Genomic DNA, 18,851 nt, shown 5'->3' on the forward strand with positions numbered 1-18,851 from the left:
TGTAAATATGTTGGGTTGGAACACCAGGACTCCAAGCATGGATCTGTCCTCATTCCTGGGGCTGCACATGCACAGGAACTCTGGGATCTCAGCACAGCAAGGAGCTGGAGCTGCTGGAGAGAGTGCAGAGGAGGCAGCAGGATGAGCAGAGGGATGGAGCAGCTCTGCTGGGAGGAAAGGCTGGCAGAGCTGGGATTGTTCAGGCTGGAGAGGAGAAGCTTTGGGGTGACCTCATTGTGGCCTTTTGGTGCCTGAAGGAGCTGCAGGAAACATGGAGAGAGACAATTGCCAAGGGCTGCAGGGACAGGACACAGGGAATGGCTGCAAAGTGCCAGAGGGCAGGGAGAGATGGGATCTTGGGAATTAGGAATTGTTCCCTGGCAGGGTGGGGAGGCCCTGGGATGGAATTCCCAGAGAAGCTGTGGCTGCCCCTGGATCCCTGGCAGTGTCCAAGGCCAGGTTGGACATTGGGGCTTGGAGCAGCCTGGGACAGTGGAAGGTGTCCCTGCCATGGCTGGGGTGGCACTGGATGGGATTTAGGGTCCTTTCCAACCCAAACCATTCCATGATTCCCCAATTATCCCTGGCCAGATGCCGAGATCCCCTCAGTGGGACTCCTCCCTGTGGTCTCTATCCCAATCCCTGTGTGTCGCTGCTTTGTTAGTGCAGAATTTGCTTTCCTCACACAGAGCCCTGGGAAATGGAGACCTTGGGAAGCAAAGGCAGCACAATCTGCAGCCAGGCTGGCAATGTCAGCACAAGCCTGGCATTCCCAGTGCCAGGAGCTGGGATTTGACCGCTGGTTTTTGTGGTGAGTTGATGCTGAGCACCAAAATGGCACCAAACCCTTTCCCATGCAGCTCCTGGAGTGTCTTTGGGCTGGAATGAGTTATCCCAGAGAAATGGAGCAAAATCAGTGGCTCTCCTGTCCCCAGCAGCCAGGCTGGGCAGGGCTGGAGCAGCTCTGGGTGACTCAGCAGGACACAGGAAGGCATTCAGTGCTGAGGAATCGCTGGCAGTGCTGCTCACTCCATCCCTGTTCCTGCAAAGGACAGCACTTCCAGAATTCACATCCATCCTGGCTGCCCGGGGCTACAAGAAATGGATTTCCAGTAGGATTTCATTTCCAAAGAATTCTGGTGACCAGCTGTGAGAGCTTGAATTGGATGGATTTGGGTTATCCCCATGGTCACCCCACTTGTGCTCAGGGATTTGCTCTTCCTCTCCTCTTTATCTCCCCCAGCTGAGTGTCTCTGCTCACTCTGTAGCCTGATGTTTGCTGAGGAAAAGCATCACCATCAGCTTTGTGGATAATTAATCACCAAAGAGATTGATTAGTCCTTCTTTCCTCCTCCTCCTCCTCCTCTTCCCCCCAGGTCCCTGTAGGATCTTCTGTCCCATTCCAGTGCTTCCCCAGCTGCTGCTCCTGATCTGAGAGCTGCAGAAGCAGCCAATGACCTTGAAAAGCTGCAGGGAAAGTTCTGTCCAGCCCAGACATCTCTCAGAGGTATCTCTGACATGCTGTGTGAGAACCCTGAGCCTGGAGAGCAGGGAATGCAAGGAGAAAACACAGGGAATGGAATTCCTGGGGGAGGGAATTGCAGGATCCTCCTGTTTCTGATGAAGGTCAGAGCTGTCAGGACATGGAGTGTCCTGGCTGGAGGCAAATGGGGCAGTGCTGATGAAGGACACTTGGAAGGATTTTTGCTTCTTGTTAGAGAGGGAAAAAAGCTGCAGGGAAAAATCTGGCTATTAAGTGGAAGGTGGCTCTGGCTGAAATAAGGCACTGCCCAAGATGTCTTATCCTGTATTTCATAATCACAGAATTCCAGGATCCCTGAGGTTGGAAAATAACTTCAAGGCTACAAAGTCCCAGCTGTGCCCAATGGCCACCTTGTCCCCAGCCCAGAGCACTGAGTGCCACAGCCAGGCCTTCCTGGGACACCTGCAGGGATGGGGACTGCAAACCTCCCTGGGCAGCTCCTGCCAAGGCCTGAGCACCCTTTCCATGCAGAAATTCCTGCTGCTGGCCAAGCTGAGCCTCCCCTGGCCCAGCCTGAGGCTGTTCCCCAAGGAATCTTCCAGAAGGGACATTCCAGACCAGGAAGGTCTGGAATCCACGTGGATGAGCTCTGTGTTCACTCTGAAGTCTCAGACAACACTAAAAATTCCCACTCCATTAAAATCCTAATTAAAAACCACCCAACAAAAGCCCCAAGCAATTTGCTGAGCAGTCCTCACTTTTCCAGGAGCTCAGCTCTTGGGAACTCTCTCCTCCCAGGGCAGCAGGATGGAAACTTTGCCACTACTTTAATGACAGGGCAGTGGTGCTGCTGCAGCTCCCAGCCCAGCATTCCCACATCTCCCAGCTCCAGAGGCTCCTGCTGATTCAGGAGGAGGCTGGAGGAGCCACAAGCTGTGCAGATTAACCAGCAGGTGCAGCACTGCAGTGCTAATCCCTCTGCCAAACCGGGCTGTGTGGGAGAGGCAGACAGCAAGAACTTTCCATGCCTTGTCAGCACACGGAGACAATCCAGGCTTCCAGAGCCTTCCAGGGAAGGGACTGGCAGTGTTTTTGGAAGGGTTGTGCTGCTCAGCAGGAAAAGCTGCTTTTTGTGGTGAGTCTTGTGTTTTCCCACTGAAATAACAGCAATAAATGGGTCTTTACTTTACTTATAATGGCTCAGTCCAGAAAGGTTCTGCTCCAAACCTGGAAAAGGTCCAAAAAATCCATGTTGGTGTGTAAGACACTTCAGAGAACCCCAGAGTTGGGTTGGAAGGGATTTTAAGGATCATGTCCCTGAGCAGGGACACCTTCCACTGTCCCAGGCTGCTCCAAGCCCCAATGTCCAACCTGGCCTTGGACACTGCCAGGGATCCAGGGGCAGCCACAGCTTCTCTGGGAATTCCATCCCTGGGAAGGATTTATTCCCAATATCCCACCTAGCCCTGCCCTCCTTCAATTTCAAACTATTCCCCTTGTCCTGTCACTCTGCCTGTATAAAATTCCCTCTCCTTTACAGCCCCCTGTAGGCACTGGGATGAGCTTTAAGCTCTTCCAGGAGATTCCTCCAGGCTGAACCTCTTCCCATCAGCCTGACAGTAATTCCCCTGCAGGAATTATTTGGATGAATTGGTTTATAAATCAAACCAAATCAAAAGTGTCCTTAACAGCAACATGGATTTTTTGGACCTTTTCCAGGTTTGGAACAGAACCTTTCTGGACTGAGTCTTTCTAAGTAAAGTAAGGATCCATTTATTTCTGTAATTTGAGTGGGAAAATACAAGACTCACCACAAAATGCAGTTTCTCCTGCTAAGCAGCACAACCCTTCCCAAATTCCTAGGAATTAGGATCTCCTACAGAGCCACAAGTGGCACCCAAAATTGGCTTTTTCCATCTGGAATCAGCCAGTTTTCACCTCGTGTGGCCCCAGGTGCTCCTTTAAAGCAAAGAGACTGGAGAAGGGAAGTGAAGAACAGCAGTTTGGAAAGGCAAAATCACAAAATCATGGAATGGTGAGGGCTGGAGGAGATGTCAAGGATCTTCTCCACATCTCTGTGGGGATGGGAGGCAGAGCTGGAGGCTGAATTTGGAGTTTGTTTTATTCAGGATAAACCCATTGTTGGGTATTTAGCTCCACCTATGGGCATCTCCTTGTACCTCTGGAAATCCTTCAGATTCAACTCTCCAGTCCTGTTTTAAAGCTCTAATCCCAGAATTTCTGAGGTGGGATCCTTCAGGATCAGCCAGTGCCACCCCAGCAGCACCAGCATCACCCAAACCATGTCCCCAAGGGCCACATCCAGACTGCTCCTGAGCACTGCCAGAGACAGGGACTGCAAACCTCCCTGGGCAGCTCATCCCAAGGCCTCACCACTCTGAGGGAAAAATTGTTTCTAATCTCCAACCTGAGTCTCTCCTGGTGCAATCTGAGGCCATTTCCTCTCCTCCTTTCCCTGCCCCTCCTGTCAGAGTTGTGCAGAGCAGTGAGGTCCCCAAACCTCCTCCTGTCCCTTCCAAACCCCCTCACTGCTCCTCCCAGGATGGTTTCCAGCCCCTTCCCAGCTCTGCTCCCTTCTCTGGCCACACTCCAAAGGAACTCCCAAAAAAACGAATTCCTGGCAGGAAAACACACACACACTCCAGTGACAGAAAGTTTGGAATGTGACAGTTCCCAGTTATCAGTGGAAATGTTGTCAGGAAGATAAGCTCAGCCCTGCCAGCTCCATCCTGTCCCTGCCTTGGCACTGGAGTCACCTCTGTGCTCCTGCCTTACTCCCTGGAATGTGAAGTTTGGATTATTTCAAAGCCTACTGTTAACATTATCAGTATCTCAGTAATGATTATTTAAATCATTGTTTTGTCTTTTTAGTCACAGTCCAACTGTGAATTATTCAAAGCATTAACGAGGAATAATTTTCTGGGGAATGTTGCTCCAGTGTGTTAGGTGAGGCAGGATCAAAGCAAAGATGAAGAATTTGTGTTCCCCAAGACAAGCAAAAAGCAGAACTTGACAGGGAGGTGATAATGCCAAGGGCAAAATTTGGGCTGGGATTGTCCCAATGGTTCCAGAGCTGCTGGAATTCATTCCTTCCCAATCCCTGGCAAGTCTGGACTCCAGAGAGAACATCTGATCACTGGTCCAGTTTAAAACAGCCAAATTCCTCCACTTGGTGCTGCTCTGGAAAGCAAAACTCTGATTCAAAACAAACTTAGCTCCTCACAGTTGTTGCCTTGACCTTGATGACCTTGATAACAAGAAGGATTTAACTGAGCATCAGGAACTCCTTTTGGCCATGACAGGAATTCCATTCCTATCCACAGCAAAACCTTAGTGGTTTTCCATAATTTTTTTTTGCAACAAAAGGACTTAAAGTTACCAGGTAAAGCCACTTTAACCCTGATGTATTTTCGTATTCCAGGAGTTTCAAGACTCATGGGATGATTTGGGTTGGGAAGGACCTTAAAACTCATCTTATTCCACCTCCCATCATCCCAGGCTGCTCCAAACCCCATCCAAGCTGGCCTTGGACACTTCCAGGAATGGGGAATGCAGAACCCCTCTGGGTAAATCTCAAAATTATTCCTTTTTAAAATAAGTATTTCATGTATTCTGAATGCCCAGGGATTATTTCAGAGCAGGAAGATGTCGATACCTTCATGAGGAACTTCAGGCACAGAACAATCAGGTTTTCACTGGAATATTCCCCACTGGATTTTATTCATGAGCAGATTCTCATACTTGCAGATCATCCAATTCTCTGAAGGCTGGAAAGCTTTTCTAGGAATCCATTTCTGAGGGTCTGGGACAACATTCTGCCCCTCTGGAAGCTGAAAATTCCCATTTTTGGTGCCAAACCTCGAGTGGTTCCATGCAGAAAACACCAGGACATTTACAAGAAGACAACAAAATATTTTTAATTTCAATCTGCCCCGTGCTATACAAGTGTATAAAATACCACCTAAGCATCCATTGGAACATTACAAAAATAAAAGAACCAGAAAAAGCAAGCAGCACACTGCAGAACAGGAGCTGGCAGATCCAACCAGGAACACACTGGAAGCATTCCAAGATTTCCATGGTTCCCACCTCAGGCAGGTGTCAGGTATTAAAATGACCAAAAAAAAAATCAGATTTATTGATGGTTTTAATTGAAAAGCAGCTCTGCTTCTGTAGCAATCACAGCAGCCACCTGGGTTTCTACTGCCAAACTCATGCTTTTGATTTTTCATGGAAAAAAAAGGAGAGGACAGGAATTATTCCAAATGTTTTCAACTGAATATAGCAAAACACCAAGTCCAGCAGTCATTTTGAGAAACATGGAAAAATCTTGGAAAGGCTTCAAGGCAGTTGTGGCAAACCTACAGAGTTTTTCTCCACTTGATTCTTTTCTTTGGGGTGTTGGATGCAGCCTGTGGAGCCAGCTGAGAGGAACCCAAAAATACCTCATTTTCCTGGGTGGCCAGAAAGCAGCTCCAGCAATCCATGAAATCAGTTTTTCTCCACAATTCCCATGGAGTCAGAGCTGCTCAGACACCAAAGCCAGGCTTTGTTCCAGTTTTCAGGGAATCACAATTCAAGCCAGAGCAGAAAATTCAGTATATTCCTGCTCTCTAGTCCCAGATTTGTGTTTCACTCAGGAATTCAGCCCTTCCACAACACCTTTTTTCCCTGCACCACAGCCTGGAATGGTTCCATGCCACTGATTACTTTTTCAACCAAGGATAATTTAAAAAGCCATGATGTGAACCAAGCATTTCAGCCAAAATTTGCTTCAATCTCTTCTCACACCAACTGTGGCAAAAGCAAACCAAGAGAGAGCCACGGTTTGGTTCCCAAAAACACACTGAGAAGCTCAAACATCACCTTCCCAAGACCACAAATGGTGTTTTCCACGGATAGAAGTTCCTAGCTCTTCCAAAAAATACTGTTTCAAGGTGAGGATCTCCAGTTTAAAAAACCAGTAATAAAATATTTGTTATTTCTTCTTTGAAATTTGGATTTAGGAGCAGCTGTCCTTAAACACTGCCATGAAAAAGCCCTAAAGCTTCTCCCCCACATTCCCCCTGCTTCAGTAAACATTCCTTGGCATTAAGCATTTCATCCCAGCTGAGTTTGGAAGCAAAGCTCAGAAAAGTTTGGATTTCTGGATATCCAAAGCCAGTAGAAAAAAGATCCAAGTGTGCAGCTTGGAGTAGGAATGGACAAGGAAAAGGCACTCCAGTTCTCCTCACTGGTTCCTGGGTGGAATTTTCCAATCCCTAGTAAATCTTTGCTGACCAAAAAATGCAGATTCAAGTTTCTCCATCATTTTTTTTTCCCCTCACTGGAAAAATCCCACTGCTCTGAATATGCACCATCAGCATTATTTGAGTCCATTTTTTTTCCCCTCCCCAAGTCAAAGCTCCCAAACAAATCCTACTGAAGATATAAATTAGCTGAACTGAAATAATTTAAAATCCGTGCATTCCAACAACTCTCCTATTGCACCTTTTTCCATTGCTTTGCCAGATAAAACCCTTTGCAGGAATTTCCAAAAGGTTGAAATTTTAAAAGCACAACTTCCAGAGCACCAAAAGCAAGTGCTGGAGGAATTGTATCCTGCTGGAAAACGAGTGCCAATAAAAACAAATATAAATATATCATGTATATTCACATCCAGGAGGAATTCTGAGATAATAAATACTTGAAACAATTCCCAGATTTCCAGAAACTTGGGAGCAACTCTAGAAAACAAAGCAAATTACTTGAGAAGACCAAGAAGAAACATGCACAAAACCTAGTGTAAGAAAAAGGGTTCAATTTCCATCATCTTTCCAACCCTGTTAGCCCAAGTTTTTCCCAACCAACCATCAGCTGGAGGATTTATGGGAGTCAGAATACGGAAAGCTCCCCCCAAAAAGAACCCCAGTTTGTCCTGTTTTGTCTCAAAACACCACCTTCTCCCCATCCTTCATTCCCAGCAATTCCCACAGCACAAGGATCAACCTGCAGCAGCAAACCTAAGGATGGAGAATCCCTCCTTTTCCAGCCAGCTGAGCTCAGAATTTCTCCTCCGGCAGCTGCAAACCTGCGAGTCGCCATTTCCACAGCTAAGGTTGGTTTTTGTTTCTCCCCCTGGCAGTTATTTCTGGATTTCTCCAAATCCTCGGTAAAAGCAGCAGCAGCAGCAGCTCAGCTGAGGTGGGCAGGAGCATAGTCTGGCCTCCTGGTCTGGATGATTTTGGGTTTGGGTTTTCTGGGCTCCTCCTGCACGTCGCTCTCCTGGTCGCTCTCGCAGACGTGCACAACCACGCTGGGGGTGGTGGCTGTGGCCGCGTGCAGCTCGTACTTGTCCCCTGCAGGGGGAAAATGGGGGGGAAAAATCCTTTACAAAGAAGGAATCCCATGGGAAAAGTGGGTTTTTAAAAGGATTTTTATATGGAAGAAGTGATGGAGTTATAAAAGCCGTGAGAAGCCAACACAGAGCATCCTGAAGGATTTGGTTGATCGCTGGCTTGGGATTTGTTTTATCCCGGAATAGAAAGAATTCCTTGAAAGCAGATGTTAAATAACTATTTAGTTATTTAATTTGTTAAATAACTATTTAGTTATTTAATTTGTTAAATAACTATTTAGTTATTTAATTTGTTAAATAATTTAATATATATATTAATATATATATAATTATAGTATAATAATTTAGTTTAATAAATATAGTTTATAACTAAATATAAATATTTAATATAATATAAACATATAATTTAATTAATATAGTAATATTAATTTATATTTTATATACTATTTATATAGAATATAAATATATTAGTTATTATACTGAAATAATATTTAGTTTACTAAATATTATTTTGTTATTAATAATAACTAATATTTAGTAAACTAAATATTATTTAGTTATTAATTATTTTACATTATTTTCTATTATTTTATATTGTTTGTTAATTTAAATTCGATTTAAGTTTTTTATTTGCATTTTCTATTTAAATTTCGTATTTCAATTTTTGTTTTATTTATATATTTATTTTAATCTTTAGTTCGTCGTAATTAATAATAACCAAATATTAATATTTGATTATTAATAACTAAATCACAATGCAAGAAATAAAAATAAATAGTAAGAGCAGACATTAAATAATTATTATTAATAACTAAATCACAATACAAGAAATAAAAATAAATAGTAAGAGCAGACATTAAATTATTATTATTATTAATAACTAAATCCCAATGCAAGAAATAAAAATAAATAGTAAGAGCAGACATCAAATAATTATTATTACTAACTAAATCAAAATACAAGAAATAAAAATAAATAATAAGAGCAGACATTAAATAATAGTGTTAAATTAAATCAAAGAAAGAACAAATTGGGTTTTTTCATCTCTTCCCTGGTCATCCTGTCCTTATTTTCCTTCTGGAAAAAAATTTTCTTCTGGAAAATATTTTCTCATGGAAAATGCCATGGAAAAGGGAGCTCAGATCAGCTCAGTAACAGGGGAAAAGGACCAACCTGAATGCTTGGAAAGTGCTTGAATATTTCAAATTTCTGTTTGGTATCCCTAAAACTTGCAAGGAAAACTTGGAATAAAAAAACCAGCATTACGGGGCAGCTCTGAACTTCCACACAAACAGATCCTGTTGTGTTATTTATTTATTTCTTCCTATTTATTCACTCATTCCATGTGTTCCAGCAAAAACAACTTCTGCCTCCAAAATCCATTTGAGGAAAATAAAATGTTTGTTTAAAATATTTCGTCATTAAAAATTATGAAGAATATTTAATCAGCAGGATTATTGATGGAGAGTTTTGAATCCCAACCTGCAGCAGGAGCTCAAAGCTCTTTTCTCCATCCTTGCCAATTCCCTAAGTTTGGAGGTGAACAGGAATTGAGAAATCCTCCAGTAAAACAAATCTGGCACCATTTTTATTCTCTTTAATCCCATTATTAAATGTGGCCATTTTTCTCTGCCCTAAAATTAACAACACAGCTGCAAACAGCTTCAATCAGAGTTGGACTTGAGGAAAGATGAATTTGCTCCAATTTTCATTAAAAAAATTGTATAAAATATGTGAGAAAATGAACTCAAGGGATGTGATCGTTAATCACTGAGAAAAGGAGTGTCAGGAATTTATTCCAAGGAATTTTAGGTTGATACTGATAGTTCCCTCCTACACTTAGTAGTAGTTTTTTTCCTCTGAAGTAAATAGAAATTTAAAAAAATAGGGGAAAAAATAGGAATAAAAAGAAATAGAAGTAAAAATAAATTGAAATAAAATAGGAAGCAAAATTTCTTTGGAAACTTTTCGAAATTCAGGAAGTTTCAAGGTGTTTTCCTCCACCAAAATTGTGTTTTCACACCTGCTTACCTGGTCCTAGCTTGGAAATAGCATATAAAAGGTCATAATTAATGACTGGAGTAGCATCCTCAACTTGCTTCCAATCCACGGGAGGAGAGGCAGGAGGGGAAATCAAGAACTGCTTGTCTGGATTTGGAGGAGCCAAATGGGAACTTCCGATGTGCAAAGTCTGGGAGAGAAAAAAAGAGAAGCCAAAGGTGTCAGAGTGATGCAGGAATTCAGTGAATCCATGGAGCAGCAGGAGCTGGGAGGTGACAGGGATGTCATGCTCTGCCAGGCACTCAGGGTGGCAGCACCAGCCAGGACACCACCAACCCAAGGAAAAATCCAGTGGGGTTGGAATTTACCAATTCCACACTTAAAAATCAAATTTCTGCCCTGAAAACACTCAGGTAGGACGTGGCCTTTAAGGCTCAATGGTGAAAATGGTGATGGAAATCATGCCAAGTGAGGATGGAGGGAATTCCAGGAGGGATGGAAATAAATGGGATCAGTTGGGTTGTCCCTGGGGTCATCCAACACACAGGGATTTGTTTTCCCACTCCATTTTCAGAGGGAAAAGCAGCAGCCTGATTCCCAGAGTTTGTGCAGGAGCAGAACCAGAGATCTGCAGGATGGGCAGGAGAGGCTGGAATGTGCAGCTCTGCACCTCAGATTCCCTCAGGGACTCACTCCCTGGGTGCTGGCAGGGAGGAATTCCCTAAATTCTGTGCTGGCAGGGAGGAATTCCCAATGAAATTCTTGGAACTGTGATTCCCATCCAAGGTTATCCAATTTCCCCAAAAAATGGGAAATCCCAACACATCCATGGAGCTCTGGAACAACCTCAGATTCTCTAATTCACCAGACCAAAAAAACCAACCATGAAGGAGCAAATTCTGCTTTAATCCCTCCAAAAATCATCCCATCAAGCTTTTTACCTGAGCAAAATAGAGTTTGAGCTCTTTGCCAAGGAATTCTGTCTTGTGCAGCTGGATCCTGGCATCTGCTGCAGATAAAGGGTTGCTGAAGTTTATTCTGACTCTCTTGAAGCTCTTGAAATACTGGAAGGTGAGGTCACTGTCGTAGGGTCGGAACAGGGATTCAAATTTGGCCTGGAGAGAAAGAGCAGAGGAAAAAATATTAACCATGAATAAAGAAATTAATTAAAAATAAAAAGTTACTAATAGGGGTGAACCACCACTCTTGAGTGCTGATGTACTGAACAGCTTAGATTTAGGGTTTTTTTTTCCTTTTTCTTTCTAGAATGATGTTTTCTACCTTATCATTTCTTTTCTCTACATCATTCAAACACAGGTAATTATCATTCAAAAGTGGTATTACCACTTATTGTATTGTAATGAGTAAGTGTTGGACAAGACAACCCAATTTAGCAACAGTAAGATATTAAAATGTTTCTTGTAAAATTAATACCCAAAAGCCTCGATAGAAGTCTGCCAAGCCTTTGCCCAAATATGCAAATTTCAAGGAAACCAATGCAAGTATTAACAGAGAAAAAATGAAAAAACCCTATTTGATTTTCAAGCTAAATGTGATTTTTTCTCAGTGACTCAGCACACAGAATGAAGTCCATTAATATCTCCTGCTTTCCTGCTGTTTTTCATTTAATTTCTGTGAAGTGTTTCCACTCTTCCTTCAGGATTCCAAGCCAAAGGAGAAACAGGAGGTTCTGGAGCTGCCAGTTCCTTCCTAAGTGTTGTATTCCCACAGCTCTCAGTGCAGCGATGGCAATGAGCTCAGGAATCAAATTTCACACATTTTCAGCTATTTTCTCTCCCTGAAAAGCTTCCTAGAAACTCAGGACAAAGCCAAAATAAACATTACTTCATTGAGGGGTTTTTTACTACAATATTGTGAATTAGTAGAGGGAAGAAAAGCAGCGAAGCTTACATAAGAAGGCAGGAATTCATTCAAAATTTCATTTTTCCTCCCTGAAAAGCTCCTTTTCACCAACTCACCACAGCTGGGTAGAAAATCATTGTATTTCAAAGAGATTGGTTAAAATCAAACTTCTTCAGAATGAGCTCTGAAGCAAGAACAAAACCTCCCACCTCAGTGTTGAGATGTAACCATGAAAATACACCCAAAAATTGCATTTCCAAGCTCCTGTTCAACATTTAAACCCAAAGGGATTTGTTAAATAAATAAATATATATATCTCTATTTTTTAAAGTATGGGTGATTACAGAGGTCAGAAATGTCACTTCAGTGATATGACACTAAAAAAAAAAGTTATTTTTGTCCTTAAGATATCTTAGCAGTCCATAATTCACTGTATCAGACTGATATATATTTTATATTATTTTGTATTCTATACATTAATTATTTAATATTGTGCCAATCAGTTAAATACACATCCAAGAGGACTTCTTATAGTTTTAACAGCAAAAAAAAAAAAAATCCCTGAGAAAGTATCAACTGCATTATAAATTCATGAACCTTGCTACCAAAATAAGAATTCAACATTTGCCAAAAATTCAGAATACACACCACAGGCAGTCAAGGAATTCTGGGGAGGAAAACACTGAAATAATTTCCCCAACCATACACAGAGCTAAAATGGACTAATTCCCAGAGCTGGAAAACTGGGAAAATTTTTCCCAACCACACACAGAGCTAATTCCCAGAGCTGGAAAACTGAAATAATTTCCCCAACCACACACACAGAGCTAATTCCCAGAGTTGGAAAACTGAAATAATTTTTCCCAACTACACAGAGCTAATTCCCAGAGTTGGAAAACTGAAATAATTTTTCCCAACTACACAGAGCTAATTCCCAGAGTTGGAAAACTGAAATAATTTTTCCCAACTACACAGAGCTAATTCCCAGAGTTGGAAAACTGAAATAATTTTCCCAACCACACACAGAACTAATTCCCAGATTTGGAAAACTGAAATAATTTTCCCAACCACACAGAGCTAAAATGAAGTAATTCCCAGAGTCGAAGTCACTCCCATCAGACCAGGCTACTGCAAACTTCCAAACTCCAAGCCTTTTTCTGGCAAACTGGAATGTCCAAGTTCCAAATCTGAAGCAGAGCTCCCCCAAACCAACCCCACCACACCTACCCTGCTTTCTGGCTGGTTGAAGACATCCCCATCAGCCAGGCAGGCGATGAGCGAGCTGAAACTGTAATGAAAATTACGGAAATGCATGGCTGGAAAGGCAGAGCTATTCCAGCAGAAATCCTGCAATTTTCGGGAGCTTTGGCTGCTGCGTGAAGAGTTTATAAAGGAAACAAGTCCAACCCCTGGGGGAGGGAAAAACAAAAAAAAGCTCTCAGAGCATCCTGTGTGTGACAGCGAATTCCTGAGCGAAGTCCTGCATGCTTGGAGCGAGCTGGGGACAAAATGTGAGCGGGGCTGGAAAGAGGTGACGTCAGTAATTAGTCAGCTTCCCGAGCTCTGCTAATTACCGGGAGCATGGAAAATCCAGCCGTGGAGCTGCTGCTGCTGCTGCTGCTGCTGCCAGGAGCTTCTTGCAGCATAGTTTCCACTGGCAGTAATTCCACGCAGCTCCCAAGCCAGCGCTGCTCCTCCAAAATGTTCCATGGGGTTGGAATCAGACAGCAGGAAAAGATTCCTAATTCTTAATTCTTTAGGGAATGGAAAATGAAGCCTTCAGCTCAGCAGCTTTTGGGAAACAAAAAAAATAAAAATTGAAAGGTAGAGATGGATTTGGGAGAGTAATTTTGCTCCCAGCGCAGGGAGGATTTATTTGGAAGCTTCTTCAAAGTAACTCTGTGGATTAATTATTGTTCTTGCCTTATTAAAAACTCCTTCCCAGTCTCATAAAGTGGGGAGGGTTTTGGTGGAGGTTGGTTTGGGCTGTTTTTTTCCTACCAGGAGCTTTGCTCAGCAATCTGCTGGCAGGGTTTGAGCAGAAGGTTTTAGCTACAACAGCAGAGAGCAGGTATGGAACCTGAATTCCTGACGTTTTCTGGGGCACTTGTATCCTAGTTTCTGAGCATTTCCCCCAAAAAGCAGCACAGAACACAGGGTTTGGTGGTCTTTTCTTGTGGATTTTTTTGGGGGAAGAAGGGGTTTTTTGTTTTGTGGGGTTTTTGTTTGTTTGTTTTTTAATCAAGGATCATTTTAAAAGCTCATCGCCATTTAAAGTAATTAATGAACTTGAAACTGAAGCTTTTACAAACTCTTTGGAACTCTCCAATGTACAATCAGCTCCACAATTATAATGAAAAAATCAGCTCCAAAATCACAATGAAAAAGTGCATTTAGTTTGTTCTACTCTGACAGAAGCATCAAGTTTTAAGGAATACCTGCAAACAATGCACAGTGCCAAGTTTACAACCAAATTTCACCAATATTTACCTATATAAAACTATTCTCAGGAAGACTGGTCCCTATTTTTAGGGAATTTTTTGCTAAAATCCCCATTTAAAGTCAAACTCCCTGCTGTTAATAGGTTATCTCAGTGTAAGTTACCACAGTGTGAAAAGAATACTCAAATCAATTTCTTCAAATAATTTCTTGGAAATCCTCTCTTAAAAATCCCAGGATCACTGAGGATGGAGAAAACCCCCAAGACCATCAATTCCAACCTGAGACTGAATCATCCCCACCTTGTCCCCAGCCCAGAGCACTGAGTGCCACATGCAGACATTCCTGGGACACCTGCAGGGATGGGGACTGCAAACCTGCCTGGGCAGCTCCTGACCACCACATTTTTGGGAAAACCAGGATGAATTCCATCAGTGAGGATGGGCTGCAGAAATCTGGACTGGGCAGATACTTCAGGAGAGGATTCCCAACGAGCCCTGAATCCCCTGAGCCCAGCAAACCACTCTGAGCACACCCTGATTGCTGCCCCTGACCTGGAATTTGCTGCCAAGTATCCCAAAGCCTTGGGATGTGGAAGGAGCAGGGATGACTCCATAGAGCAGAGGTCAGGATGCTCACCTGGAAAATATGGCCATGAATCACCTCAGCAGAGAGGCAAACAGGCTGCCCACATGGCAGGAACGCTGCAGCTCCTGATAAGAAGGCAGAGCAGGTTCCTGCTCTGGGCTGGCAAAGCCTCAGGGCACTGCAGCACCTCTGGGGGACATTTTTGTCCCCAGATCTCATGAAGAAAAAATTAAAAATCTCTCTGATTGTTCTCCTCAAGGCCAACTACACATTACTGATAGGGAAAATTATTTCAGCAGCCACCTTTCAAACAGAACTTTGTCACCTAATGCAGGACTAGAGCCTGGCTATAAACAAATAAATTGGTTCTGAGACATTTAACACCTCACAAAGCAATTTTTTCACAGTGTGCTCCAGATTTAAAATAACCATTTAAAGTCTCCTACTGATACACACAACCTTTTAAATTTGCCTGTTTAAAACCCCAAAGAAATCAACTCTAGTATGTTCCATTGTCATTATCATTATTTTTTTGACATGGCTGTGTCACAAGTCATGGAATCACAAAGGGTGGGAAGGGACCTTGAAGCCCACCCAGTGCCACCCCAGCCATGGCAGGGACACCTTCCACTGTCCCAGGCTGCTCCAAGCTCCAGTGTCCAACCTGGCCTTGGACACTGCCAGGGATCCAGGGGCAGCCACAGCTTCTCTGGGAATTCCATCCCAGGGCCTCCCCACCCTCCCAGGGAACAATTCCTAATTCCCAAGATCCCATCCAGCCCTGCCCTCCTTCAGCTCAAGTATATTAAATAAACCACCCTGAGTTACTAACACCAAACTCAAGTACTTTCTCCAAAGCAAAGCCCCAATTCTCAGTGCCCCCAGTGCAGACAATGAAGGGCTGTTCAGTGCCCTTTCTGTGCAGAGCCCTGAGCTGATGTGGAAACCACGAGGCCAAGTTACAAAAGCTCCATTGCCAAACCCTGAGTGTTGCAATGTTCCCTCCGTGGGGTTCAGCTCCTGGAAGGTTTGGTATCCACGTGAAAACACCTTGGCTGCAACAGGAACATTACAAAACCCTCCCAAGTCCTGGATTTGATGTTCTGATGTTATCGGAGCACAGATTTTCTTCTCCCTTATCTCCCTTTGGAGAGTTTGCTGCTTCCTGTCCTCTCTTTGAGACTCCCTGGGGAGCTACAGACAGAACAAGGGCAAGATCACCTGCACTGGAAGGATGGGGACATGTTGGCATGAGTCCATGGAGGCAGCAGGATGAGCAGAGGGATGGAGCAGCTCTGCTGGGAGGAAAGGCTGGCAGAGCTGGGATTGTTCAGCCTGGAGAGGAGAAGCTTTGGGGTGACCTCATTGTGGCCTTTTGGGGCCTGAAGGAGCTGCAGGAAACATGGAGAGAGACAATTGCCAAGGGCTGCAGGGACAGGACACAGGGAATGGCTGCAAAGTGCCAGAGGGCAGGGAGAGATGGGATCTTGGGAATTAGGAATTGTTCCCTGGCAGGGTGGGGAGGCCCTGGGATGGAATTCCCAGAGAAGCTGTGGCTGCCCCTGGATCCCTGGCAGTGTCCAAGGCCAGGTTGGACATTGGGGCTTGGAGCAGCCTGGGACAGTGGAAGGTATCCCTGCCATGGCTGGGGTGGCACTGGATTGGATTTAAGATCCCTTCCATCCCAAACCATTCCATGGTTCCATGCTGCTGCTGCACTTTGGGAATGGAAGGCAAAGGGTCAGAACAGTGTGACAGCAGAGTCAACTCTGCTTCCTCAGGTTTCACCTTTCCCTTGAAAGCTGCACATTCCAGGGCTCAAGTTCTGGAAGGTGAGTTTTAAAACTGCAGACAAGCTGCTCAGTGAAGACCTAAATTGTTCCCAAAACCCAACAGCTCCTGACAGATCCTCCAGCACTGTCCAAGCACAGAAATTTGACAGACACCATTTCTGGAACATTTTTGGGAGGTGAAAGGACAAACAAAGAGTCCAGTGAATATATGAAATAGTGGGAGTGATTGAATGCCATAATTAGCTCCACAATTTAATCTCCACATGCAGTGGAATGGGTAAGGCACAGAATAGAAGGAAATGAGGCCACAGAAGCAGAAAACAGGCAATTCACAAAACCAGCCCATAACTACAGCAGTAAAGTGAACAATCCAAGAAGGAAAATGAATGTGAAATTAAATACAATGGGAATTCTGTAAGTCCATAAAATCATCCCCCACGAGCTGTAAATCAGAACAATGCAGATAATTCTCCTCTCTCCTCCCTGGCAGGTTTTACAGCTGCCCTTGAAGGGTGCTCTTTGTGTAATCCCTGCACTCCCACTCCAGGCCTGCTGCTCTTTTCCTATCAACACATCGCTTCTATTCCTGTCTCCATGTTAATTATCCTGCCTCAGACAGGACAGGGATAAACATCTTGGAGTTATCTACAATGAAAATCACTCTGGCTTCATTTTCCTGGGGGTTGGCAAAGGGGAGGGAGGAGCAGACAGAAAAGCATAAACAGGTTGCAGAGCTCTCCATGCATATTTGGGGTCAGGGAGCTCTGTGGGCACTGGCACACACCTGGATCAGATATTAGGAAGAAATTCCTCCCTGTGAGGGTGGGAAGGTCCTATCCCAAACCATTCCATGATTCTGAGCTGTATGGCTCACTGAGGACAGTGAGTTAAAGCCATTTGCCTCAGAAGCCTCAGTCTCATTTACTGGCCAAAAATGAATCCACATTCCCAAACACCTCTCTGCTCCCCACAAAAAAACTACCCCCAAAACAAAGATCATTAATTCCCAGAGTGGTTTGGGTTAGGAGGGACATTAAATCCCATCCAGTGCCACCCCAGCCATGGCAGGGACACCTTCCACTGTCCCAGGCTGCTCCAAGCCCCAATGTCCAACCTGGCCTTGGACACTGCCAGGGATCCATGGGCAGCCACATCTTCTCTGGGAAAGATGTCTGAAAGGAAACCTGGGCATGATTTCTTTTTTGCAAGTCTGACAGGATTTCTCATGAAGTAAAAATCCCTGGCAGACCAATCCTACTTGACTCCCCTTTTCTCCTCAGAATCCCTGCAGCAGCCTGAGCACTGCAGACTGGCACTGGCAATGCCTGGAATGGCAACACACCCACTCATGCCTCTAACTTAGCTCTGTACATTTTTCCCATGCCAAGCACACCCAGATCCCAAAGCCTGGGAGAAGAAGGCAGAATTATCACCTAGTAGTAATGTTAATTTTAGCAAGAAATTCTTTACTCAGAGGGCAGTGAGGCTCTGGCCCAGGGTGCCCAGAGAAGCTGTGGCTGCCCCTGGATCCCTGGCAGTGTCCAAGGCCAGGCTGGAGCAGCCTGGGACAGGGGAAGGTGTCCCTGCCATGGCTGGGGAGGGAATTGGAGGATCTTTAAGGTCCTTTCCTATTTCAACCTTTCTATGATTCTGTGACTATTTCTTCTACTCTGTGGTTATGCAAACCATTTCAGAGTTGTACATTGCAATGTTATATTTTCTGCATTCATGAGAAAGATGGAAGTGAAATCAGAACATTCCAGCAGCAGGGAAATCATCCACACAAAGCACTCTGTTAACAAAAGTCTGCAGCATCACAGAACAAACTGCACAAAGAGTCTGGGCAGATCTATTTACAGCAAAGAAACCAGAGCACAGCAACACAAGCCCACAAACTGGTTTTCCAAAGGCCACCATGCCAAGGGAACTCCCCCACAGTGACACCATGGAAAAGGGGCACAGCTGGAGCCTCCTCTCCTTCACGGGGCACAGCAAACACAGCACTGCTCAGTCCTTCACAGCCCTGCAAATATTTCACCCCCTGAATGCCCAGCCAGCCAAACAGAGCCCAACATTTGTGCTGTTTTGAAATTATCTGATTCCACGGAATTGGGAGCACAAAAGTCTGCCTGGGCTCCATCCAGTTATGCTGAATGCTCCTTTGAAAGGAGGATTCCAGGGCTCTAAAATTCCACTGCTGGCCAATATTTTGAGATTTTCACAGAATGAAAGTGTGTCAGCAATATTTATCAGAGCATGAATCCAGCACATTTAGCACTGCAGTGCTCTGGGTGGTAACGCAAATATTTATTGCAGAGACACAGGA

At 44.2% G+C, this 18,851-nt stretch overlaps 1 protein-coding gene across 1 annotated transcript in view; it reads right to left on the reverse strand.

The window, feature by feature from the left end:
* Positions 1-5,395: 5,395 nt before the first annotated feature.
* RCAN1 (regulator of calcineurin 1) overlaps positions 5,396-18,851 on the reverse strand; it is a 31,257-nt gene continuing 17,801 nt past the window's right edge. The window contains exons 2-4 of the mRNA XM_085077049.1: positions 10,784-10,957; positions 9,873-10,032; positions 5,396-7,842 (exon numbers count right to left, since the gene is read on the reverse strand). Coding sequence (XP_084933175.1) covers positions 7,679-7,842; positions 9,873-10,032; positions 10,784-10,957 — 498 coding nt within the window. The 3' untranslated portion in view covers positions 5,396-7,678. The remainder of the gene's footprint in view (positions 7,843-9,872; positions 10,033-10,783; positions 10,958-18,851) is intronic.

The sequence above is a fragment of the Lichenostomus cassidix genome, chromosome 1 (genome assembly GCF_008360975.1).
Source record: "Lichenostomus cassidix isolate B80296 chromosome 1, HeHo_3.0, whole genome shotgun sequence".
Classification (NCBI taxonomy): Eukaryota; Metazoa; Chordata; class Aves; order Passeriformes; family Meliphagidae; genus Lichenostomus; species Lichenostomus cassidix.